Below are 25,493 nucleotides of genomic sequence, written 5' to 3' on the forward strand. Positions count from 1 at the left end.
TGTGGCTCAGTGGAAAGAGCATGGGCTTTGGAGTCAGAGGTCATGGGTTCAAATCCCGGCTCCACCACTTGTCTGCTGTGTGACTTGGGGCAAGTCACTTAACTTCTCTGTGCCTCAGTTCCCTCATCTGTAAAATGGGGATGAAGACTGCAAGCCCCCTGTGGGACAACCTGATCACTTGTAACCTCCCCAGCGCTTAGAACAGTGCTTTGCACATAGTAAGTGCTTCATAACTGCCATTATTATAATTATTATTAAAATGGGGATTACGACTGTGAGCCCCCTGTGGGACAACCTGATCACCTTGTAACCTCTCCAGCGCTTAGAACAGTGCTTTGCACATAGTAAGTGCTTAATAAATGCCATTATTATTATTATCATTATAAAGGCTCTGGGGCTGGGAGGAGGATAGGTGGTGAATAAAGGGAACAAGTCATTCATTCATTCAATCGTATTCATTGAGTGCTTACTGTGTGCAAAGCACTGTACTAAGTGCTTGGGCGGTACTAAGAGCTTGGAAGTCAGCCAGTCAGTCAGTGGGTTTTTTTGAGCACTTAATGTGTGCAGAGCACTGGACTAAGTGCTTGGGAGAGTCCAATACAACAATAAAGAGGCACATTCCCTGCCCACAACGAGCTCACAGTCTAGCTGGGAGACTTTAGCAGTCCATCAATCGATAATTCAATCTGGGCTTTGCTATTCCAGGCAAAGATGCTAACCCCCAGGAGAGAAAGGCAGCTATGAAAACAGCTGAAGATTTCCTACAGAAAATGAATTACCCTGCCAACACCCAGGTATATATTTTGTGGGGGTTTGGGGTTTTTTTATGATATGTGTTGTCACTGTGATATTTGTTCATTCATTCATTCATTCAATCGTATTTATTGAGCGCTTACTGTGAGCAGAGCACTGTACTAAGCACTTGGGAAGTACAACTTGGCAACATATAGAGACGGTCCCTACGCAGGCACTTACCGTGTGCCAGACACTGTACTAATTGCCGGGGTGGATATAAGGAAATCAGGTTGGACCCAATCCCTGTCCCACATGGGGCTCACGGTCTTAATTCCCATTTTACAGATGAGGTAATTGAGGCCCAGAGAAGTGAAGTGAGTTACCGAAGGCCCCACAGCAGACAAGCGGTGGAGTCGGAATTAAAATCCATGACCTTCTGATTCCCAGGCCTGGGCTCTATCCACTATGCTATGCTGCTTACGTGCTTATTATGGGCCAGGTACCCTACTAAGCTCTGGATTAGATAATAATAACAATAATGATGGCATTTATTAAGTGCTTACTAGGTGCAAAGCACTGTTCTAAGCACTGGGGAGGTTACAAGGTGATCAGGTTGTCCCATGGGGGGCTCACAGTCTTAATCCCCATTGTACAGATGAGGGAACTGAGGCACAGAGAAGTGAAGTGACTTGCCCAAAGTCACACAGCTGACAATTGGCGAAGCTGGGATTTGAACCCCCGACCTCTGACTTCAAAGCCTGTGCTCCTTCCACTGAGCCACGCTGCTTCTCATATACAAGTGCTCACAGTCTAGAAGAGGGAGACAGACAACAAAACGAAACAAGTAGGCAGGTGTCCAAACCGTCAGAATAAATAGAATTAGAGCTATAGGCACATAGTTAATAAAATTAACAGAGTAGTAAATACATACAAGTAAAATGAAGAAATAAATATGTACATATATAAATATGTACAAATATGTTTTAGACTGTGAGCCCACTGTTGGGTAGGGACTGTCTCTATATGTTGCCAATTTGTACTTCCCAAACGCTTAGTACAGTGCTCTGCACACAGTAAGCGCTCAATAAATACGATTGATGATGATGATGTCCAGATCGAGGTCTGTTTTCCCTCTGTCCTACCTTCTTCCTTCTCGTTTCAGATTCAGATCCTTCCGGATGGAGGGGAGACGCCCATCTTCAAGCAGTTCTTCCGAGATTGGAGGGACAGAGACCAGAGCGAAGGGTTTGGGAAAGTGTGTGTCACTGAGAAGGTGGCCAGAATTCAAGAAATCCCATTCGATGCCAAAAAGTTACACGAGTGTCCGCGAATGGCTGCCCGGCATAACATGGTGGACGACGGCTCGGGGAAAGTGGAGGTAAAAATCCTGGTCCGTGCTAAGCGCTCCCTCTATGCTGAGCACTATACTAAGCGCTGGGGACTTAGACTGCGAGCCCACTCTTTTAGACTGTGAGCCCACTGTTGGGTAGGGAATGTCTCTATATGTTGCCAATTTGTACTTCCCAAGTGCTTAGTACAGTGCTCTGCACATAGTAAGCGCTCAATAAATGCGATTGATGATGATGATGATTGGGGAAGATACAAGATAATCGGGCCGGGCACAGTCCCTGTCCCTCACTGGGCTTACAGTCTAGGTAGACTAAAAAAAGCATGGCATAGTGGGAGTCAGGAGGTCGTGGGTTCTAATCCTGACTCCACCACTTGCCTTCCCTGTGACCCTGGGCAAGTCACTTCACGTCTCTGTGACTCAGTTTCCTCATCTCCGAAAAAGAGGTGGAGACTGTGAGCCCCACGTGGGACAGGGACTGTGTCCAACCCCAGTTGCTTGTATCCATTCCAGCGCGTAGGACAGTGCCTGGCACATAGTAACCACTTAACAAATACCATAATTATCATTAATAGAATTATTATAATTATTATATTATTATAATAATCTTATTATCATTATTTAGACCAAGTACACTAAATGGAGAAGCAGAGTGGCTTAGTGGAAAGAGCCCTTGCTTGGGAGTCAGAGGCCGTGAGTTCTAATCCCTCCTCCGCCACTTGTCAGCTGTGTGACTTTGAGCAAGTCACTTCATTCACTCATTCAATCGTATTTATTGAGCGCTTACTGTGTGCAGAGCACTATACTTCACTTCTCTGTACCTCAGTTCCCCCATCTGTAAAATGGGGATTTAGACTGTGAGCCCCACGTGGGACAACCTGATTACCTTGTATCTACCCCAGCGCTTAGAACAGAGTTTGGCACACTGGAAGCGCTTAAAAAATACCATTATTATTACTATTATTATTATTAAGTATGGACCAGGTATTCCTGAAATCTCATCTCCTCCGGGAGGTTTTCTCCTCTGAACTTCTAATGAACCCACCTTAAATCCCCCCACCACTTCAATTCTTTGTTTCTCACCTAACCCTCCATAGCACTTACATCCGTATCTTTTTATTTTTAATGGCATTTGTTTTTGGGTTTTTTTAATGGAATTTATTAAACGCTTACTATGTGCAAAGCACTGTTTGTTAAGGGCTTACTAGGTTCCAGGCACTGTACTAAGCTCTGAGGTAGATACAAGCTACTCAGTTTGGACACAGTCCATGTCCCACGTGGGGTCACAGTCTTAATCCCCCATTTTATTTTGTTAGTATGTTTTGTTTTGTTCTCCGTCTCCCCCTTTTAGACTGTGAGCCCACTGTTGGGTAGGGACTGTCTCTATATGTTGCCAACTTGTACTTCCCAAGTGCTTAGTACAGTGCTCTGCACACAGTAAGCGCTCAATAAATACGATTGATTGATTGATTGATTTCACAGATGAGGAATCTGAAGCACAGAGAAGCGAAGTGACTTGCCCAACGTCACACAGCAGACAAGAAGCAGAACCGGATTTAGTACCCACGACCGTCAGACTCCTGGGCCCATGCTCTATCCACTATACCGTGCTGCTTTTCTGTTTATTGTACTCTCCAAGCGCTTAATTCAGTGCTGTGCACACACTGAACGCTCAGTAAATACAACTGATTGATTGACTGATTGATTTCCCCTTTGCTCTCAGATCTGGCGTGTGGAAAGCCATGGGAGAATTCCCGTGGAGCCGGACACCTATGGAGAGTTTTATGGGGGAGATTGCTACATTATCCTCTACACCTACCCTAAAGGACAGATCATCTACACCTGGTGAGTTCCCCGGTCCTCCCTCCTCTTTATTGGACTCTCCCGAGCCCTTAGTTCAGTGCTCTGCACACAGTGAGCAGTCAGTACATCCCAGTGACAGATTAATTGAGTGTATCCTCGCTCGTTATCTTACCGAGGGGGATTCAATTTTACTACTTCATTCATTCATTCATATTTATTGAGCACTTACTGTGTGCAGAGCACTGTACTAAGCGCTTGGGAAGTAGAAGTCGGCAGCATATAGAGACGGTCCCTACCCAACAACGGGCTCACAGTCTAGAGGGGGGAGACAGACAACAAAACAAAGCATATAGACAGGTATCAAAACCGTCAGAATGAATAGAATCATAGCTATATGTACATCATTAACAAAATAAATACAATAGTAAATATGTACAAGTAAAATAAGTAGAGTAATAAATCTGTATAAATATATACAAGGGCTGTGGGGAGGGGAAGGAGGTAGGGCGGGGGGGTGGGGAGGAGGAGAGGAAAAATGGGGGGCAGTCTGGGAAGGCCTCCTGGAGGAGGTGAGCGTTGAGTAGGGCTTTGAAGGGAGGAAAAGAGCTAGTTTGGGGTATGGGGCAGATCCATGGGTTTATTCCATGGTGCAAAGGCTTCTGGGATGATGGACTCTACCTCATTCCCTCCTTCCTCCCCCCCTCAATCTCAAGCTCTTCTAGACTGTGAGCCCACTGTTGGGTAGGGACCGTCTCTATATGTTGCCAACTTGGACTTCCCAAGCGCTTAGTACAGTGCTCTGCACACAGTAAGCGCTCAATAAATGCGATTGAATGAATGAATGAATTTGTCTTCCGCCAGAGCCTCTCCCACGTGGGTGGATTGCATAGGGCAGAGGGAGAGGGAGGGAAAGACCGGAACTTGTTTTCGAAAAATTGGGGGTAGCTCTGCCCCCATAGGTAGAGCACAAATGACATAAAAAAATATACTCAAAACCCTCTGTGTCATTAGAAGTACCCCTCCCTTGTTATCTGACCCCTGGGCAAGTCACTTCACTTCTCTGGGCCTCAGTTCCCTCATCTGTAAAATGGGGCTTAAGCATGTGAACCTCATGTGGGACATTAGCTTTTTACCTTTTATCTACCCCAGCACTTAGAACAGTTCCTAGCACATAATAATAATAATAATAATAATAATAATAATAATAATAATAATAATAATGGCATTTCTTAACCGCTTACTGTGTGCAAAGGCTCATACTATGGGCAGAGAGAGGGTGAGGCAGACACGCTGGTTCGATGAGAAGCATTGTGGCTCAGTGGAAAGAGCCCGGGCTTTGGAGTCAGAGGTCATGGGTTCAAATCCTAGCTCTGCCACTTGTCAGCTGTGTGACCGGGCAAGTCACTTAACTTCTTTCTCTGTGCCTCAGTTCCCTCATCTGTAAAATGGGGATTAAGATTGTGAGCCCCCATGGGACAACCTGATCACCTTGTAACCTCCCCAGGGCTTAGAACAGTGCTTTGCACATAGTAAGCACTTAATAAGTGCCATTATTATTATTATTATTATTATTATTATCATTATTATTATTACATCATACAAATAAATAAATGACAGATATGTAAGTACTGTGGGGCTGGGAGGAGGGAATAACAAAGAGAGAGGGGGAAGAGGAAAGGAGAAGATGCAGAGCATTGTACTAAGCACTTGGGAGCGCACAATACAACAGAATTAGCTGAGACTTTCCCTGCCCACAAGGAGCTTACATGCCAGGCACTGTACTAAGAGCTAAGGTAGATACAAGGTAATCAGGCTGGACACAGTCTATATCCCATGTGGGGCTCCCCATCTTAATCCCCATTTTCCAAATGAGGGGGCCCAGAGTAATGATGATGATGATGGAATTTATTAAGTGTTTATTAATAATAATAACAATAATGATGGTATTTGTTAAGTGCTTACTATGTGCAAAGCACTGTTCTAAGTGCTGGGAGGTTACAAGGTGATCAGGTTATCCCACTGGGGGCTCACAGTCTTAATCCCCATTTTACAGATGAGGTAAAAGAGAAATGAAGTGACTTGCCCAAAGTCACCCAGCTGACAGTTGGCGGAGCTGGGATTTGAACCCATGACCTCCGACTCCAAAGCCCGTGCTCTTTCCACTGAGCCACGCTGCTTCTAGTAGTACCCCCGCTACTATGTGCCAAGCACTCTTCTAAACACTGGGGTAGATACAAGGTAATCAGGTTGTCCCACGTGGGGCTCACAATCTTAATCCCCATTTTACAGATGAGGTAACTGAGGCACAGAGAATCAATCAATCAATCATATTTATTGAGCGCTTACTGTGTGCAGAGCACTGTACTATGCGCTTGGGAAGTACAAGTTGGCAACATACAGAGACAGTCCCTACCCAACAGTGGGCTCACGGTCTAGAAGAAGTGAAGTGACTGGCCCAAAGTCACACAGCTGGTAAGTTGCGGAGCCGGGATTAGAACCCATGACTTCTGACTCCCAAGCCCAGTCTCTTGCCACTAAGCCATGCTGCTTCTGAAGTGACTTATAAAAATAATAATAATGGCATTTATTAAGCGCTTACTATGTGCAAAGCACTGTTCTAAGCACTGGGGAGGTTACAGGTGATCAGGCGGTTCCACAGGGGGCTAACAGTCTTCATCCCCATTTTACAGAGGAGGAAACTGAGGCCTAGAGAAGTGACTTGCCCAAAGTCACACAGCAGACAATTGGCGGAGCCGGGATTTGAACCCATGACCTCTGACTCCAAAGCCTCTTTCCACTGAGCCACGCTGCTTCTCAAGCAGCCCAAGGTGACACAGCAGACAAGTAGAGGAGGCAGGATTAGAGCCCAGGTCCTTCTGTCTCCCAAGTCTGGCCTTTAACCACTTGGCCCGTCAATTTTCTCGGTGTCTCCGCAGGCAAGGCGCAAGGGCGACCAGAGACGAGCTGACCACCTCCGCCTTCCTGACGGTTCAGCTGGACCGCTCCCTGGGGGGAAACGCCGTCCAGGTGGGTCTTCCCCGCGTGCTGCCCCCCAAAAAACCTTGTCCAGTCCTTCCCAGTACCGCCCAGTGAAGCAGCAGTGTGGTCTAGTGGCTACAGCACAGGCCTGGGTGTCACAAGGAGCTACGTCCTAATCCCGGCTCGGCCACATATCTGCCCTCTGTGCCCTTGGGCAAATCACTTCACTTCTCTGTGCCTCAGTTCCCTCATCTGTAAAATGGGGATTAACAGTGTGAGCCCCCTGTGGGACAACCTGATCACCTTGTAACCTCCCCAGCGCTTAGAACAGTGCTCTGCACATAGTAAGCGCTTAATAAATGCCATCATCATCATTATTATTAAAGTGGCAGAGCCAGGATTAAAATCCAGGTCTTCTCACTCCCAAACCCGTGCTCTTTCCAATATATCTTGCTGCTTTAATAATAACTATATCAATAATAAGGATAATACTAAGAGTAGGGAGCGTTTTCTGTCCCTTTATCCCATCGTGGGAGCCCTGGGATTTTCAATAGGACAATTGAATTTCAGAGAAATTGAAATTGGAATTTCAAAAGGAAATGACTGGATCCGTCCACCAGATGATGCCACAGTCAACTAGAAGAGGAAACAGAACCAGCTGGAGAATCTTTTCTGCCTCCTAGTTAATAATAATAATAATAATGGCTTTTATTAAGTGCTTACTATGTGCAAAGCACTGTTCTAAGCACTGGGGAGGTTACAAGGTGATTAGGGTGTCCCTCGGGGGGCTCACAGTCTTCATCCCCATTTTACAGATGAGGTAACTGAGGCCCAGAGAATTGAAGTGACTTGCCCAAGGTCACACAGCTGACAATTGGTGGAGTCAGGATTTGAACCCATGACCTCTGACTCCAAAGCCGGGGCTCTTTCCACTGAGCCACGCTGCTTCTCTAGTTCTCTGATTCTCCCTTTCATCCCTCCTTATCCTTCTCCTTTCTTTCCGATATCTGCTCCCCTTGCTGTTTTTACATCTTTTAATGGTGATTAGGAACTAGATGGATGATGGATCTCAATGTCTCGCTACCCCAGAAATGTGTCCTGGAATTGGCTTTTTACAGATGGATTTACAACCTCCTTGGATCAGTCATATTTATTGACCGCTTACTGCGTGCAAAGTCCCTAGTAAGCGCTTGGGAGAGTATACTATAATAATATAACAGAGTTGGTAGACACGTTCCTTGCCCGAATTGAGCTTGCAATCCAGTAATGGTAGTAGTAGTATTACTACTAATTATTGTTACTAATAATTATTAATACTAATTCTTTTCATTAGTAATAATAATTATTATTATGGTATTTGTTAAGCGCTTGCTATGTGCCAGGCACTGGGGTAGATACAAGCAAATCAGGTTGGGCACAGTCTCTGTCCCAAATGGGGCTCATGGTCTCAATCCCCATTTTACAGATGAGGTAACTGAGGCCCAGAGAAGTGAGGTGACTTGCCCAAGGTCACAGAGCAGACACGTGGCGGAGCCGGGATTAGAACCCATGACCTTCTGACTCCCAACGTGGTTAAGTGGATAGAGCATTGGCCTGAGAATCAGAAGGACCTGGGTTCTAAACCCAGCTCTGCCACCTGTCTGCTGTGTGACTTTGGGCAAGCCAGTTCTCTTCTCTGGGCCTCAGTTACCTCATCTGTCAAATGGCAATTAAGAGTGTGAACCCCATGTGGGATGTGGATTGTGTCCAGTCTGATTAACGTGTGTCTACCCCAGTTCTTAGAACAGTGCTTGGCACCTAGTGAGCGCTTAACAAGTACTATAATTTTATTTTTTAGAATTTATTAGCGCGTCTACCAACTCTGTTGTATCATACCCTCCCAAGTGCTCAGTACAGTGCTCTGCACAGAGTAAGCGTTCAATAAACAGGATTGACCGACTGACTGGCTGACCATTATTATTATGTAGACGGACCTTCAATCTCCCCGCTCCTGCCAATGCCTTTTATGCTATGAAACATTTTAACTTCTTGTCCCTGCCCCAGATCCGCGTCTCCCAAGGCAAGGAACCCTCCCACTTGCTGAGTTTGTTCAAAGAGAAGCCGCTCATCGTCTACAAGGACGGCACATCGAAGAAAGGGGTTCAGGCGCCTCCTCCCCCCAAACGCCTCTTCCAAATCCGGAGATACCTGGCCTCCGTCACCAGGATTGTGGAGGTAAAGAAAGCCAACGGGTTCAGCAAAACAGATCGGGGGTTTGCCGGACTTTCTGGGGGTTCATCCCATTGCAAATGGATGGAGTCTCTCTGGGAGAACGGCCCGAGAGCCTTGATGTGTTGGACTATCCCAAGGATTTAGCACAGGGCTCTGCACACAGTAGGCGCTTAAGGAACACCACTGATTGATTGAGACCCTGTTGTTGTTGTTAACAGTGTTTGTTAAGCACTTACTAGGTGCAAGACACCGCACTAAGTTCTGGGGCAGAAACAAGCTAATCAGATGAGATCTAGTCTCTGTGCCACGTGGGGCTCACAGTCTTACTCCCCATTTTACAGCTAGGGGGAACTGAGGACCAGAGAATAATAATGATATTTATTATTGTTATGGTACTTGTTAAGCGCTTAGGGTTAGAAATAGAAATAGAAATCATCTGGCAGGAACTCCCTCAAATCTCCCTCTGAATAATAATAGTAATAATTATGGTATTTGTTAAGTGCTTACTATGTGCCAGGCACTGTACTAAGCGCTGGGATGGATACAAGCAAATCGGATCGGACACAGTCCCTGTCCCACCTGGGGCTCACAGGCTTAATCCCCATTTTACAGATGAGGGAACTGAGGCCCAGAAAATAGTAATAATAATAATAACTATGTGCCAGGCACCGTACTAAGGACTGGGGTGGATATAAGCAAATCGGGTTGGTCACAGTCCTTGTCCCACGTGGGGCTCTCAGTCTTCATCCCCATTTTCCAGGTGAGGGAACTGAGGCCCAAAGAAGTGAAGCGACTTGCCCAGGGTCACCCAGCCGACAAGTGGCAGAGCCGGGATTAGAACCCAGGTCCTTCTGCCCCCCCCAGGCCCATGCTCTACCCACTAGGCCACTCTACTTCTCGCTGTGGGCAGGTAGCACGCCTGCCAATTCTGTCGTAGTCCACTCTCCCAAGCGCTCAGTGTAGTGCTGTGCGTGAAGTTAGCGCTCAATAAATACCATCGACGAGGAACAGGATTTGGTGCGGATTCCCCACGGCAAACTTGTCTTCCGGCTCTAGGTGGACGCGGACGCCAAGTCACTGAACTCCAACGACGCCTTCGTGCTGAAGCTGCCCAAGGACATCGGCTATGTCTGGCGGGGACGAGGAGCCAGCAAGGAGGAAGAGTTTGGAGCCGCCTACGTGGCCGCCATCCTGAAGTGCAAAACCACAATGATAGAAGAAGGCGAGGAGCCAGGTTTGTGCCTCCAGCCCGGTGGGGAGGAACGAATTATTTACGTTTGCTGGAGGACTCTGTCCCACGAAGACACGCTTGGGTCTGGGTGAAATTTCTGTCAGCATGGCCATCTCTAAAAACACAAAGTTCAGGTGTAAATATACACTGATCCCGGTTCCGCCACTTGTCTGCTGGATGACCTGGGGCAAGTCACTTCACTTCTCTGGGGCTCAGTTACTTCATCTGGAAAAGGGGGGTTGAGACTGTGAGCCCCACTTGGGATGGGGACTGTGTCCAACTTGATTTGTTTGTATCCACTCCATTGCTTAGTACGGTGCCTCGCACATAAGTGCTTAAGAAATGCCATCATCATCATCACGTGTGTGTACATGTCACTTAGATCATCTCCCTGGCTGTCCTGCTTATAGGTCTATATTCATTCATTCATTCAATCGTATTTATTGAGCGCTTACTGTACAGACCCCCATGTGATCAGACACACATAGCCTTCCCTGCCTAAGCCTTCTTGTCCTTTTCTTCAATTCCCTTCATCACCACCTTCACACCCTTTGTTCAGCCCTTCCTCAGCCCCACAGCACTTATATCCACCTCCGCAATTTATTTACTTCTATTAATGTCCATCTCCCCCTCTAGACTGTAAACTCCTTGTGGGCAGGGAATGCGGCTGCTATTTTGTTCTATTGTCTTCTCCCAAGCGCTTAGAACGGTGCTTCCCAGACTGACCCTGCCTTTTCTTCTGCTCCTCCTCCTCTCCTCCTCTTCCCAACTCCTTCCCTCTGCTCTACCCCCCTCCCCACCCCACAGCACTTGTGTACATATGTACACATTTATTATTCTATTTATTTTATTAATGATGTGCATATGTCTGTAATTTTATTTATATCAATGCTATTGATGCCTTGTCTACTTGTTTGGTTTTGTTGCCTGTCTCCCCTCTTCTAGACTGTGAGCCCATTGTTGGGTAGGGATTGTCTCTGTTGCCAAATTGTACTTTCCAAGCGCTTGGTGCAGTGCTCTGCACACAGTAAGAGCTCAATAAATACAATTGAATGAATGCTCAGCATGCAGTAAGTGCTTAAAGCATACGATTGACTGGCACTTAGTAAGTGTTTCACAAATACCACACACAAACAAGTGTCAGAATTGGAATTAGAACCCAGGTCTCCTGACTTTCAATCCCATGCTCTTTCCTCTAGGCCCCACTGCCAATTTATTTTGTTGGTTGGGGCTGGGACGCTCTCAGGGTGGCACCTGGAGAGTTTCCAGTCCTCTACCAGTCTCGGCAACAGGAAAGAGAGTCGGGCAGAGGCCTGTCCATTCCATTCCTAGCTTGGGCAGTGGCTAGTGAGTGGCAGGAAAGCTGCTACAAGTCAAAACTCCCCCATGCTGTGCAGCAGCAGCAGGGGAGAGAGTCGAGGGCCGAGACTCGAGTTTACTACACTTTTAGACTGTGAGCGCACTGTTGGGTAGGGACTGTCTCTATATGTTGCCAACTTGTACTTCCCAAGCACTTAGTACAGTGCTCTGCACACAGTAAGTGCTCAATAAATACGATTGATTGATTGATTGATTGATTGAAGGTGGCAATGGTAAACCAATTCCGGATTTTGACCGAAAAAACTCTGTGGATCCACTACTGGAACGATTGCAGATGGATTTGGGGCATTCTGGGAGAGATGCGTCCTTAGCATCACTTTTGGTCGGAGGCGACTCAATGACATAAGACAAGGAGCTGAGAAAGGAAGACCTCAAAACTATTCTATTTCACCCAGTTTTTCTGGAATACGGGAGTTCTCTTCTTGCACAACCCTAGACTGTGAGCCCACTGTTGGGTAGGGACTGTCTCTATATGTTGCCAATTTGTACTTCCCAAGCGCTTAGTACAGTGCTCTGCACATAGTAAGTGCTCAATAAATATGATTGATGATTGATGATGAAAGAAAAATCACATGTTAATACTCAGTGGGTCTAGTTGCTGCATATTTGCAACCTGGGTGAAAGAAAAATCACATGGTAATACTCAGCGGGTCTAGTTGCTGCATATTTGCAATCTGTAGTCTTTGCTGAGCATCTGTTCTGTGCAGAGCATTGAGCTGAACGCTTGGGAGAGTACAATAAAAGGACAAGACCCAATTCCTGCCCTCAAGGGATAATGAGCTACCTTGTAGCAAATAATCATAATCATAATCATAAAAAATGATGATATTTGGTAGGTGCTTACTATGTGCAAAGTACTGTTCTAAGCGCTGGGGAGGTTACAAGGTGATCAGGTTGTCCCAGGGGGGCTCACAGTTTTAATCCCCATTTTACAGATGAGGTCACTGAGGCTCAGAGAAGTGAAGTGACTTGCCCAAAGTCACACAGCTGACAAGTGGCAGAGCCAGGATTTGAACCCTTGACCTCTGACTACAAAGCCTAGGCTCTTTTCACTGAGCCACGCTTTCTCCAATAATAGTATTTGTTTAGCACTTACTATGTGCCAGGCACTGTATTAAGCGCTGGGGTAGATAAAAGATAATCAGGTTGGACATAGTCCCTGTCCCACATAGGTTTCACAGTCTTAATCCCCATTTTACAGATGAGGTAACTGAGGGACAGAGAATTGAATAATAATACTAATGGTGATATTTGTTAAGTGCTTTCTATGTGCCAGACACTGTACTAAGCACTAGGGTGGATACAAGCAAATCGGGTTGGACCCAGTCCCTATCCCCATTTTACAGATGAAGTAACTGAGGCCCAGAGAAGTGAAGCGACTTGCCCAAGGTCACATGGCAGCCAAGCGGCAGAGCCAGGATTAGAACGCGGGTCCTTCCAATTCCCTGGCCCGGGCTCTGCCCACTAGGCCACACTGCTTCTCACACCATTCCTCGTGACACCGTAGCTCTCATCATCATCATCAATCATATTTATTGAGCGCTTACTGTGTGCAGAGCACTGTACTAAGCGCTTGGGAAGTACAATTTGGCAACATATAGAGACAGTCCCTACCCAATAATGGGCTGTCTAAAAGTATCCAATATCCAAACAGGCTCGGACCATTGGACAGATGTTCCCTAATTCTCTAACAATCAATCGATCATATTTATTGAGCTCTTACTGTGTACAGAGCACTATACTAAGCGCTTGGGAGCATATAATCTAACAATAAAACAGACACATTCCCTACCCTCAACGAACTTCCAGTCTTAAAGACGAGCTTCCAGTATTCTAGCTCGGAGCCGCAGGGAAAACCGTCTCTGTGGCAGGACTGAGTGTATTGGATGGGAGGGAAAAGGGGCAGGGTGAGTTTCCAGAATCCTTTATTTATGCTTTATTTCTAACCATTAGAGAGCCAGGAAGAGGACAGTATTAGAGACTCTAATACTATATTAATATTACATTAATTATACTAATATTAGTATTAGAGAAGTAGCGCGGCCTACCTGAAAGAGCAAGGGCCTGGGAATCAGAGATCGTGGGTTCTAATCCCAGCTCTGCCACTTGTCAGCTGCGTGACTTTGGGCAAGTCACTTCACTTCTCTGGGCCTCAGTTACCTCATCTGTAAAATGGGGATTAAGATTGGGAGCCCCACGTGGGTCAACCTGATTACTTTGTATCTCCCCCAGAGCTTAGAACAGTGCTTGGCAGATAGTAAGTGCCTAACAGATACCATTATTATTATTATTATTATTATTAAACTAATATTAAAGGCACGCCTTTCAGATGGCTGGAGTAATCCATTTGTGCTCCACAGAGGAATTTTGGAGTTCTCTGGGTGGGAAGAAAGAATATCAAACCTCACCCATCCTCGAAACCCTGGCAGAAGAGCACCCTCCTCGACTCTTTGGCTGCTCCAACAAAACGGGCAGATTCATCGTAAGTACCCACCCGATTCATCTCTCGGCCAGTTAACGAGTGGTATTTATTGAGCGCTTAATGTATACCAAGCGCTGTGCTAAGCGCTTGGAAGAGTTCGGTACAGAGAGAGTTAGAAGACACAATCCCCAATCTTGGAGAGCTTGTAGATTACTATGTGTGGAGCAGGAGGGATAAGTAAACATGATCCCTGCCCTCAGGGAATTTACAACCTACTGTGTGCAGAGCACTGTACTGAGCGTTTGGGAGAGGACAGTAGGGTTGGTGGACATGATTCCTACCTTCCAGAAGCTTACCATCTACTGTGGGCAGAGCACTGGACTCTTTCTGGTATGAGAAGGAGCGTGGCTCAGTGGAAAGAGCACGGGCTTTGGAGTCAGAGGTCATGGGTTCAAATCCTGGCTCTGCCAACTGTCAGCTGTGTGACTTTGGGCAACTCATTTAGCTTCTCTGTGCCTCAGTGACCTCATCTGTAAAATGGGGATTAAGACTGTGAGTCCCCCGTGGGACAACCTGATCACCTTGTAACCTCCCCAGCGCTTAGAACAGTGCTTTGCACATTGTAAGCGCTTAGTAAATGCCATCATCATCATCATCATTTTGGGGAACGATGGTAGAGTTGGCAGGCACAATCCGTACCTTCAAGTAACTCACAGTCTACTGTGAGTCACAGGGCACTGTACTGAGCTCTTGGGAGACTACAGTGGATTTAGTAGACACAATCCTTGCCCACAATCAATCAATCAATCAATCAATCGATAGTATTTACTGAGCACCTACTGCGTGCAGAGCACAGTACTAAGCATTTGAGAGAGTACTGCATAATACTCTATCAGACGTATTCCTAGCCCACAATGAGTTTAATAATAATAATAATAATGGCATTTATTAAGCACTTACTATGTGCAAAGCACTGTTCTAAGCACTGGGGAGGTTGCAAGGTGATCAGGTTGTCCCACTGGGGGCTCAAAGTCTTAATCCCCATTTTACAGATGAGGTAACTGAGGCAAAGTTAAGTGACTTCCAACTTGTACTTCCCAAGCGCTTAGTACAGTGCTCTGCACACAGTAAGCGCTCAATAAATACAATTGATTGATTGATTGATTGACTTGCCCAAAGTCACACAGCTGACAAGTGGCGGAGCCAGGATTTGAACCCATGACCTCTGACTCCAAAGCCCGTGCTCTTTCCACTGAGCCACGCTGCTTCTCTAAGTTTAATGTTGAGAGAGGGAGACAGACGGGAATAGAAATCAATAAATGACAGATATGGACATAAATAGCGTGGGGCTGGCTGAGGGGGATGAATAAAGGGAACAAGTCAGGGTGACGCAGAAGGGAGTGGGAGAAGTTGAAAGGGGGGTTAGTCAGGGCAGGCCTCTTGGAGGAAATGGGCCTTCAATAAGGCTTTTCATCATCATCATCATCATCAATCGTATTTATTGAGCGCTTACTATGTGCAGAGCACTGTACTAAGCGCTTGGGAAGTACAAATTGGCAACACATAGAGACAGTCCCTACCCAACAGTGGGCTCACAGTCTAAAAGGGGGAGACAGAGAACAAAACCAAACATACTAACAAAATAAAATAAATAGAATAGATATGTACAAGTACAAGGCTTTGAAGCGGGGAGTGTCGTTGTCTGTCGGATATGAGGAGGGAGGGCGTTCCAGGCCAGAGGCGGGATGGGGGCGAGAGGTTTGCGGCGAGAGTGACGAGATCGAGACTCAGTTTCCCCTCCCACCCCCTGAGGATCCCAGCCAGAAATGTTACTAGTGTTGGAGTGAAATCTGGAAAACTCTAGTAGGGCGACCCGGATGGTGTGGCCAAGTCCCCCCGTGACCCTCCGGGTCTGTGGGCGGCCCAGGAGCCAGACCCGCTCTTCGGGGAGCTGGGAGGCCTGGAGGGCTGTCACCTGTAGATATATATACACACATATATTTTTGTGTGTATTTATTACTCTATTTATTTTACCTGTACATATTTATTCTATTTATTTTATTTTGTTAATATGTTTTGTTTTGTTCTCCGTCTCCCCCTTCTAGACTGTGAGCCCACAGTTGGGTAGGGACCTTCTCTCTATGTGCCAACTTGTACTTCCCAAGCGCTTAGTACAGTGCTCTGCACACAGTAAGCGCTCAATAAATATGAATGAATGAATGACAACTGTGCCTCTGGCCCACTGGTTAACCTGGTTCGAGCCACTCTCTGGGCTTCAGTTCCCTCATCCAGACCGTAGCAGTACTACTAATTGTGGTATTTTTTTTTAATGATATTTGTTAAGCACTTAGTATGCGCCAGGCACCGTCCTAAGCACTGGGGTAGATACTTGATAATCAGGTTGGACACAGTCACAGTCTTAATCCCCCTAAGAGCCCGGGCTTGGGAGTCAGAGGTCGTGGGTTCAAATCCCAGCTCCGTCGCTTGTCAGCTGTGTGACCTTGGGCAAGTCACTTGACTTCTCTGTGCCTCAGTGACCTCATCTGTAAAATGGGGATTAAGACTGTGAGCCCCACGCAGGACAACCTGATTACCTTGTATCCCTCCAGCGATTAGAACAGTGCTTTGCACATAGTAAGCGCTTAATAAATGCCATCATTATTATTTTACAGATGAGGTAAGTGAGGCCCAAAGAAGTTAAGTGACTTTGACTGTAAGCTCGTTGTGGCAAGGTGTGTGTCTGCTCTGTTGCACTGTACTCTCCCAGGCAATTAGTACAGTGCTCTGCACATAGTAAGCACTCAATAAATGCCCTTGATTGATTGATTTGTTAAGCATTTACTCTGTCCTAGGCGCCGGAGTCACTACAGTTTAGTCAGATGAGAGAGAATCCTTGTCCCACATGGAGTTTACAGTCTAAGGGGAAGGGAGAACATGTATTAAAGCCCTATTTTAGAGATAGGGAAATGAGGTGCCAAGAAGTTAAGAGACATGCCCAAGGTCACACACAACAGGCAAGTGGAAGATTTGGGATTCTATCTCCGCAGCAGTGGTCCTCTGTCCTTTCCACTAGGCTACACTGCTTCTCCCTACATGGGAAGCAGCATGGCACAGTGAGTCCAGAGCCGCTGTCAGAGCGATAACAAAATCAGAGCCCGCCTATCGTGTCTTTGCTCAGAATTGTGACTTTGAGTTAAGGACTCCTCCCTCAGCAGTACTTACCAAGCAGGGCGGCAAGCCCAGTTGAGTTGCCCAGACGAGGGCAAGGTTCATCATTTGCTAAGAGCTCGAAGGTGGATGGATGGAAGGTGGGGGTTGATGGATTTTTTTTCTACCCCCCCCTCATGGAGACCTCTTGGGGTTGGCTTCGGGGACTTGTGGTCACCAACCCGATCCTAAAGTCAGATATTACTTTATTACAGATAAAGTATTTATCTATATTTATATTTATTACAGATATTACAGATTGAGCCCCCTCCTTCCTCTCCCCCTCCCCATCCCCCCCGCCCTACTTCCTTCCCCTCCCCACCGCACCTGTATTATATGTTTGTTCAGATCTATTACTCTATTTTGCTTGTACACATTTACTATTCTATTTATTTTATTTTGTTGATATGTTTTGTTCTGTTGCCTGTCTCCCCCTTCTAGCCTATGAGCCAGTTGTTGGGTAGGGACCGTCTCTATATGTTGCCAACTTGTACTTCCCAAGCGCTTAGTACAGCGCTCTGCACACATTAAGTGCTCAATAAATACAACTGAATGAATGAATGAATGGATAGAGCCCGGCCCTGAGAGTCAGAAGGTCATGGGTTCTAATCTCAGCTCTACCACTTGTCTGCTGCGTGGCCTTAGACAAGTCACTTCACTTCTCTATGCCTCAGTTACCTCAACTGTAAAATGGGGATTGAAACTGTGAGCCCCACGTAGGACAACCTGATTACCTTGTATTTACCCCAGCACTTAGAACAGTGCTTGGCATATAGTAAGCACTTAGTAAATACCATCATTACTATTATTATTATGGGGATTAAGACAGTGAGCCCTATGTGGGACAGGGACTGCATCCAACCCGATTTGCTGGTATCCACCCTAGCACTTAATAAAGTGCCTGGCACATAGTAAGCGCCTAACAAATACCATAATTATTATTATTATTATTGTTACATCGTAAGCACTTAATAAAAGCCTTACTTCATTTGGGGACAGTTTTTCTATTTTCCTTATTCATTCAATCATATTTACTGAGGGCTTACTGTGTGCAGAGCACTGTACTAAACACTTGGGAGAGGACAATGCAACAATAAACGGGCATATTCCCTGCCCACAATGAGCTGACAGTCTTTAGTCCTTATCCCCCGCATTCCCCAAAGGGCAAACAGGTTTGGAATTGTTACTTCAGGTCCATCATCAATTATTTGGAGACCTTCTTATAACATAATAAAGATCAAGCTTTGTTTTTTTTTTTTTGACAATTTCATTAACACTAGGGTCAGTGAAATTATGGATGACTAGAGAAAAAAAAATGCTAAAACCAGCCTTGACACCCATAAACAATTTGATCTAGGGGGTAAAAACTGAAATATTTCAATAACAATCTCAAAAGTTAGCCTGCCTTTAGATGGACAGGGTAATTTACTGCTTAACCTGTGCAATACAGCATCAGCGAACAGTTTTCATTTGCTATAATCATATCAACAGCTCTTGTTTCTCTCAAAGGTTGCATTAAAAGAGCACTCAACTGGGATATTATTTTGGCAGCTGTTGGATCCCTATTTTTTTTCAAGTAAATGACAGTAAATTACATATTTGCTTCCAGTGCTGGTTAAAGTAGAAGATAGAAAGGTCCGTGAGGGCTGCAGATATTATAAGACCGAAAATGAACTATCAATTGTTATCCTACTCACACCCAATTTTTTTCTGGGCCAGATATTCAGAAGGGAGCGTGGCTTAGTGGAAAGAGTCCGGGGCTGAGAGACCCAGGTTTTAATCCCAATTCCACTACTTACCTGCTGGGTGACCTCGACCACATCACTTAACCTCTCTGTACCTCGATTTCTTCAGGAAAATGGAGACTAAATGACTGTCCTCCCTCCCTCTTAGACTGAGAGCATATTACATGATGCAAGGACTGTGTCTGATCCAATAATAATAATAATGATGGCATTTATTAAGCGCTTACTATGCGCAAAGCACTGTTCTAAGTGCTGGGGAAGTTACAAGGTGATCAGGTTGTCCCACGGGGGGCTCACAGCCTTAATCCCCATTTTACAGATGAGATAACTGAGGCACAGAGAAGTTTAATGACCTGCCCAAAGTCACACAACTGACAAGTGGCAGAGCTGGGGTTTGAACCCATGATCTCTGACTCCAAAGCCCGGGCTTTTTCCACTGAGCCACACTGCTTCTCCAATCATCTGGAATCTGGTATCTACCCCTGTGCTTGGCACATAGGAAGTGCTTAATAAATGCAATTTTTTATTATTATTATCTTTATTAGGTGTTATCTACCTGCACAAAAAGGTTAGAACTGCTATTAATTATCTACCCCATTATTGAATGGGCCAAAATAATAATCGTCGTGGTATTTTTTAGATGCATACTACGTGCTAAACAAGGTAGATTGAAAGGTCATCCAGTCAAACAAAAACTACTCACTCTTGGCTTCAAAACTCTCCATCTCCTTCTCCCCTCTTACCTCACCTCCCTTCTCTCCTTCTCCAGCCCAGCCCACACCCTCCACTCCTCTGCCATGGCTCACCTCACTCTTCCTTCCTTCAAAGACCTACTGAAGGCTCACCTCCTCCAAGAGGCCTTCCCAGACTAAGCCCCCCTTTTCCTCTGCTCCCCCTCTCCTCCACGTCACCTTGGCTTGCTCCATTTGCTCTCCCCCCACCCCAAAGCACTTATGTATATATGTATATAATTCTATTAATTTATATTGTTGCCTGTTTACTTGTTTTGATGTCTGTCTCCCCCATTCTAGACTGCAAGCGCAATGTGTGTAGGGATTGTCTCTCTTTATTGCTAAATTATACTTTCCAAGAACTTAGTGCAGTGCTCTGCACACAGTAAGCGCTCAATAAATACAATTGAATGAATGAATGAATGAGTGAACACAGTCCCTGCCCCACATGGACATAGCCTAAGGGGCAGGAAGAACAGGTATTGAATTCCCATTTTGCAGATGAGAAGCAGCATGGCTCAGTGGAAAGAGCACAGGCTTTGGAGTCGGAGGTCATGGGTTCAAATCCCGGCTCTGCCACTTGCCAGCTGTGTGACTTTGGGAAAGTCACTTAACTTCTCTGTGCCTCAGTTACCTCATCTGTAAAATGGGGATTAAGACTGTGAGCCCCATGTGGGACAACCTGATCACCTTGTAACCTCCCCAGCGCTTAGAACAGTGCTTTGCATGTAGTAAGCACTTAATAAATGCCAACATATATATATATATATATATATATTATGAGGAAACTGAGGCCCAGAGAAGTGAAATGACTTGCTCAAGGTCTCAAAGCAGGTAAGCAGTAGATCCAGGAATAGAACCCAGGTCCTTCTGGCTCCCAGGATTGGGCTCCTCCTGTTAGGTCACCCCCAGTAGAGGACAAACGGTGAAACATTGATATGTCCAGTCAGCCAGTCAGGCAATCGTATTTAATGAGTGCTTTCTGTGTGCAGAGCACTGGACTAAGCGCTTGGGAGAGTCCAGTACAACAATAAACAGACACATCCCCTGCCCACACTGAATGACAGCACATTATCCACCCAAAGTGGAGAAGCAGCGTGGCTCATTGGAAAGATCACGGGCTTTGGAGTCAGAGGTCATGGGTTCAAATCCCGGCTCCGCTAATTGTCAGCTGTGTGGCTTTGGGCAATTCACTTCACTTCTCTGGGCCTCAATTACCTCATCTGTAAAATGGGGATTAAGACTGTGAGCCTCAAGTGGGACAACCTGATCACCCTGTATCCTCCCCAGCGCTTAGAACAGTGCTTTGCACATAGTAAGCACTTAACAAATGCCATTATTATTATTATTATTATTATTATTATTATTATTATTATTATTAAAAGTTAGCACTGAGCCCTGGGAAGTCATCAAAATTCATCTTTTTCCAATTGGCTAAAGATCCTCTCTGCCGTTCGAAGATGATCTCTAGTTGGGTCAAGGTCATGCCCATCCAGTTGAAGATGGTTTCTGTTTGGACAGGAAACTGCCACTGTACTAATGACCAAGTCTTCCCTGTCATGCCTCAGTCATTTTTAGAGAGTGCTTAGCACTGTACTAAGAGCCTGGGAGAGTACACTATATCAGAATTAGTAGACATATTCCCTGCCCACAGTGAGCTTACAGTCTAACGGGAGCTGATAGTCTTGGATTTTCTCACTTCCCGGGGATGGAGGCCAGTGGTATCTTGATATCCTCCTTTGGATTGGGAAGGCAAATTCATATTGACTCCACCAGTTTGGATAGAGTCCGGGACTAGCACTAAATTTCAATTTAAAAAAGAAAATTAACAGGGTAAATATCAGGTCAGTCAATCAATCAATGGTATTTATTGAGCGCTTACTAGGTACAGAGCAATGCATCAGGGTTGGCAGACTTGTTCCCTGCCCATAATGAGTTTATAGTTAAGTGCTTGCTATGTGCCAGGTACTGTACTAAAACCTGGGGCTAGGCACAAGTTAATCAGGTTGGACACGATCCCTGTCCCACCTGGGGCTCACAGTCTCAATTTTACAAATGAGGGAACTGAGGCCCAGAGAAGTAAAGTGATTTGCCCAAGGTCACCTAATAGACAAATGACAGGGCCAGGATTAGAACCCAGGTCCTTCTGACACCCAGATACCTGCTTTATCCATTAGACCACACTGCTTCTCACTGATTATAACCAATACACTTGGGTTCCTGCTTCCTGAGGTCAAAAGAAAAGTCCTCTCTGCCTCCTCACTCCCACGCTGTCTTCCACAAATAAATAAATAAACAACAAAGCACACCCCCAAACTGCCTGTTAGCAAAACCCAGCCAAGATGAGGAAGGTTTGAGACACTGGAGTAGACAAGTTTCTTACAACAAGCTTGGGAAATAGCTTGGTGTAGTGGAAAGAGCCCAGGCCTGGCAATCAAAAGGTCAAGGGTTCTAATCCTGCTCCACTACATGTCTGCTGGGTGACCTTGGACAAGTCACTTCACAAGCAGCGTGGCTCAGTGGAAAGAGCCTGGGCTTTGGAGCCAGAGGTCATGGGTTCAAACCCTGGCTCCGCCAATTGTCAGCTGTGTGACTTTGGGCAAGTCACTGAACTTCTCTGGGCCTCAGTTACCTCATCTGTAAAATGGGTATGAAGACTGTGAGCCCCCCAAGGGACAACCTGATCACCTTGTAACCTCCCCAGCACTTAGAACAGTGCTTTGCACATAGTAAGCGCTTAATAAATGCCATTATTATTATTATTATTATTCTCTGGGCCTCAGTTCCCTCATCTGTAAAATGGGGATTAAAACTGTGAGCTTCATGTGAGACAAGGACTGTGTCTAACCTGACTTGTATCTACCTCAGCATTTAGAATGGTGCTTGGCACATAGTAAGTGCTTAAATGCCATGATTATCCATTATTATTATTACTTTTTATGACATTATAACGATTTGTAGTCACGATTCCCCACTGCCTTTCAGATTGAGGAAGTTCCAGGAGAATTCACTCAGGATGATCTAGCCGAAGATGATGTCATGTTACTGGATGCTTGGGAACAGGTAAGCGAACCTGTTGGGAAATTGGGAACAAAGAGCTCCCAGATTCATTCATTCATTCATTTAACGTATTTATTGAGCGCTTACTGTGTGCAGCACTTGGAAAGTACAGTTCGGTAACAGATAGGGACAATCCCTACCCAACAATGGGCTCACAGTCTAGATGGGGGAGACGGACAACAAAACAAATCAAGTAGACAGGTGTCAATAGCATCAAACCAAGGCGGCATTGTGAAAACATCCACGCATGCAGTCTCAGTCAGGTTGTTGGGCGCCAACTGTGTATAGAGCACTGTACTAAGCGCTTGGGAGCATACAAAGGAACAATAAACGGACACATTCCCTACCCAGAACACACTTACAGTCTAATGGGTCCTGGGATCAGTTAGCCAACAGCCCTATCTCTCTCCAGAGAGGCAGAGGGAGGGATTTGGCTTGTACATATTGCACATATTTACTATCCTATTTACTTTGTTAATGATGTGCATTTAGCTTCAGTTCGATTTATTCTGATGACACCTGTCCACATGTTTTGTTTTGTTGTCTGTCTCCCCCTTCTAGACTGTGAGCCCGCTGTTGGGTAGGGACCGTCTCTATATGTCGCCAGCTTGTACTTCCCAAGCGCTTAGTCCACACAGTAAGCACTCAATAAATATGATTGAATAAATGAATGAATTTGGCTGTGGAGATCCAAACTTTGAAGATGATGTCTCTCCTACATTAAAACAAAAACCTTCCATAAAACCCTCAAATTTTTTGAGGCTATATTCAAGAAAACCCAGATTCAGGGGGAATGGTGTTCTTGAATTCCCAGGATGGCTCCGGTCCATTTGGGGGGAAAGTAGGGGGCCCAAACACAAACCTTTTTCAGCAGCTAAATGTGGGCTTCCAGGTCAGAGAGAAAGCTGGAGAAGTTTCTATTTTGGATACCCCAAGGGAGTAAAAGACTTTTTAAGGTTCTCCCAGAACCTTGCTGGCTTAAAGGTTTCCCAATAAGGGATAATCATAATCATAATATTAATACTATTTGTTAAGCAACTACTTGGTGCCACGCACTTTTCTAAGTGCTGGGGTTGATACAAGGAAATCAGGTTGGACACAGTCCCCATCTCACATGGGGCTCACACTTTCCAGATGAGGTAACCGAGGCCCAGAGAAGTGACTTGCCCAAGGTCACACATGGCAGACAAGCGGCGGAACCTGGATTAGAACCCAGGTCCTTCTGACTCCCGGGCCCAGGATCTATCCACTAGGCCACACTGCTTCCCTACCCACCTCTCCTCCCTCACGCCGAAGCGTCTGGTCTCAGACTCTGGATATTCACCACCCCCATCATCATCATCAATCACATTTATTGAGCGCTTACTATGTGCAGAGCACTGTACTAAGTGCTTGGGAAGTACAAATTGGTAACATATAGAGACAGTCCCTATCCAACAGTGGGATGTCTCAGGCCAACCCCCCTCCCCACAGGCACTCTGACCCCCTATAAAGCGGGGAAGTCAGTGGACAGCTTACAGAGCGACCTCTGTACTGTCTAAACTCCACTTGACCGAATTTGCCATTCATTCAATCGTACGTACCTATCGCTTAAATTGTGCAGAGCACTGGACTGAGCGCTTGGGAGAGAACGATAAAACAATAAATAGATACAATCCCTGCCCTCGCTGAGCTTCCAGTCGAAAGGACCGGGCCACCGTCAGCAAACGGGACACGTTATTGGGTAGGGATTGTCTCTATCTGTTGCCAAATTGTACTTTCCAAGTGCTTAGTACAGTGCTCTGCACACAGTAAGTGCTTAATAAATTCAATTGAATGAATGAAGAAAGAAGACGGCTTTGAGGGGAGATTATCGGGGGGAGATGTGTAGATACACGTGCTGGGGGAGGGCGGGGCCGTGGCCACCGAGTTGTGACCTCTTGCGGAGTTGTGTCCCCGCACACAGCGTGTCCGGGCTAATGGTGGCCGATCTGTTTGTGTTTAGTTATTCCTCTGGATCGGAAAGGACGCCAATGAAGTGGAGCGAACCGAGTCCATCAAATCCGGTAAGAAATGACGGTGGGAGCAATTAGGATTGTCCTTCCCCATCAGTTGATCTAACGATCGAGCGTATAAAGTGAGCACTTGCTGTGGGCGGAGCACTGCACTGAGCACTTGGGAGGGTAAGATGAAGAGGTGGAAGACACGATCTCTGCCCTCAAGGATTAGCAGGGGGACACAGACACTGAGCAAAATTACAGAGTTGCCTAGGCCATCCTCAAAAATCAAAGATCAGCGGGCCGGGACAACCGACCCAATAATTGAGATTAGCAGTAGAATTGGCCTTCAATAATGAGAAACTTTATCATTGTTATGATTATTATCTTCATCATCATCATCATTATAGTATTTGTCAAGCTCTGTTCTAAGCACTAAGGTAGATTCAAGTTAATCGTGTTGAACAGTTAATTGGGTTGAACAAAGACTCTGCCCCACAAAGGGCTCACGGTCTAAGTAGAAGGGGGAACAGGCATATACTCCATTTTATAGTTTAGAGAAGCGGCGTGGCTCAGTGGAAAGAGTCCGGGCTTTGGAGTCAGAGGTCAAGGGTTCAAATCCCGGCTCCGCCACTTGTCAGCTTTGTGACTTTGGGCAAGTCACT

General features: G+C 45.8%; 1 protein-coding gene across 1 annotated transcript in view; it reads left to right on the plus strand.

The window, feature by feature from the left end:
- SCIN (scinderin) overlaps positions 1–24,918 on the plus strand; it is a 77,534-nt gene extending 52,616 nt beyond the window's left edge. Inside the window, exons 9-17 of the mRNA XM_038759760.1 lie at positions 706–794; positions 1,898–2,113; positions 3,807–3,928; positions 6,823–6,913; positions 8,909–9,079; positions 10,133–10,310; positions 14,048–14,169; positions 22,778–22,855; positions 24,837–24,918. Of these exons, the coding sequence (XP_038615688.1) occupies positions 706–794; positions 1,898–2,113; positions 3,807–3,928; positions 6,823–6,913; positions 8,909–9,079; positions 10,133–10,310; positions 14,048–14,169; positions 22,778–22,855; positions 24,837–24,908 (1,139 nt within the window). The 3' untranslated portion in view covers positions 24,909–24,918. The remainder of the gene's footprint in view (positions 1–705; positions 795–1,897; positions 2,114–3,806; positions 3,929–6,822; positions 6,914–8,908; positions 9,080–10,132; positions 10,311–14,047; positions 14,170–22,777; positions 22,856–24,836) is intronic.
- Positions 24,919–25,493: the final 575 nt, after the last annotated feature.

Source organism: Tachyglossus aculeatus, chromosome 2 (genome assembly GCF_015852505.1).
Source record: "Tachyglossus aculeatus isolate mTacAcu1 chromosome 2, mTacAcu1.pri, whole genome shotgun sequence".
Classification (NCBI taxonomy): Eukaryota; Metazoa; Chordata; class Mammalia; order Monotremata; family Tachyglossidae; genus Tachyglossus; species Tachyglossus aculeatus.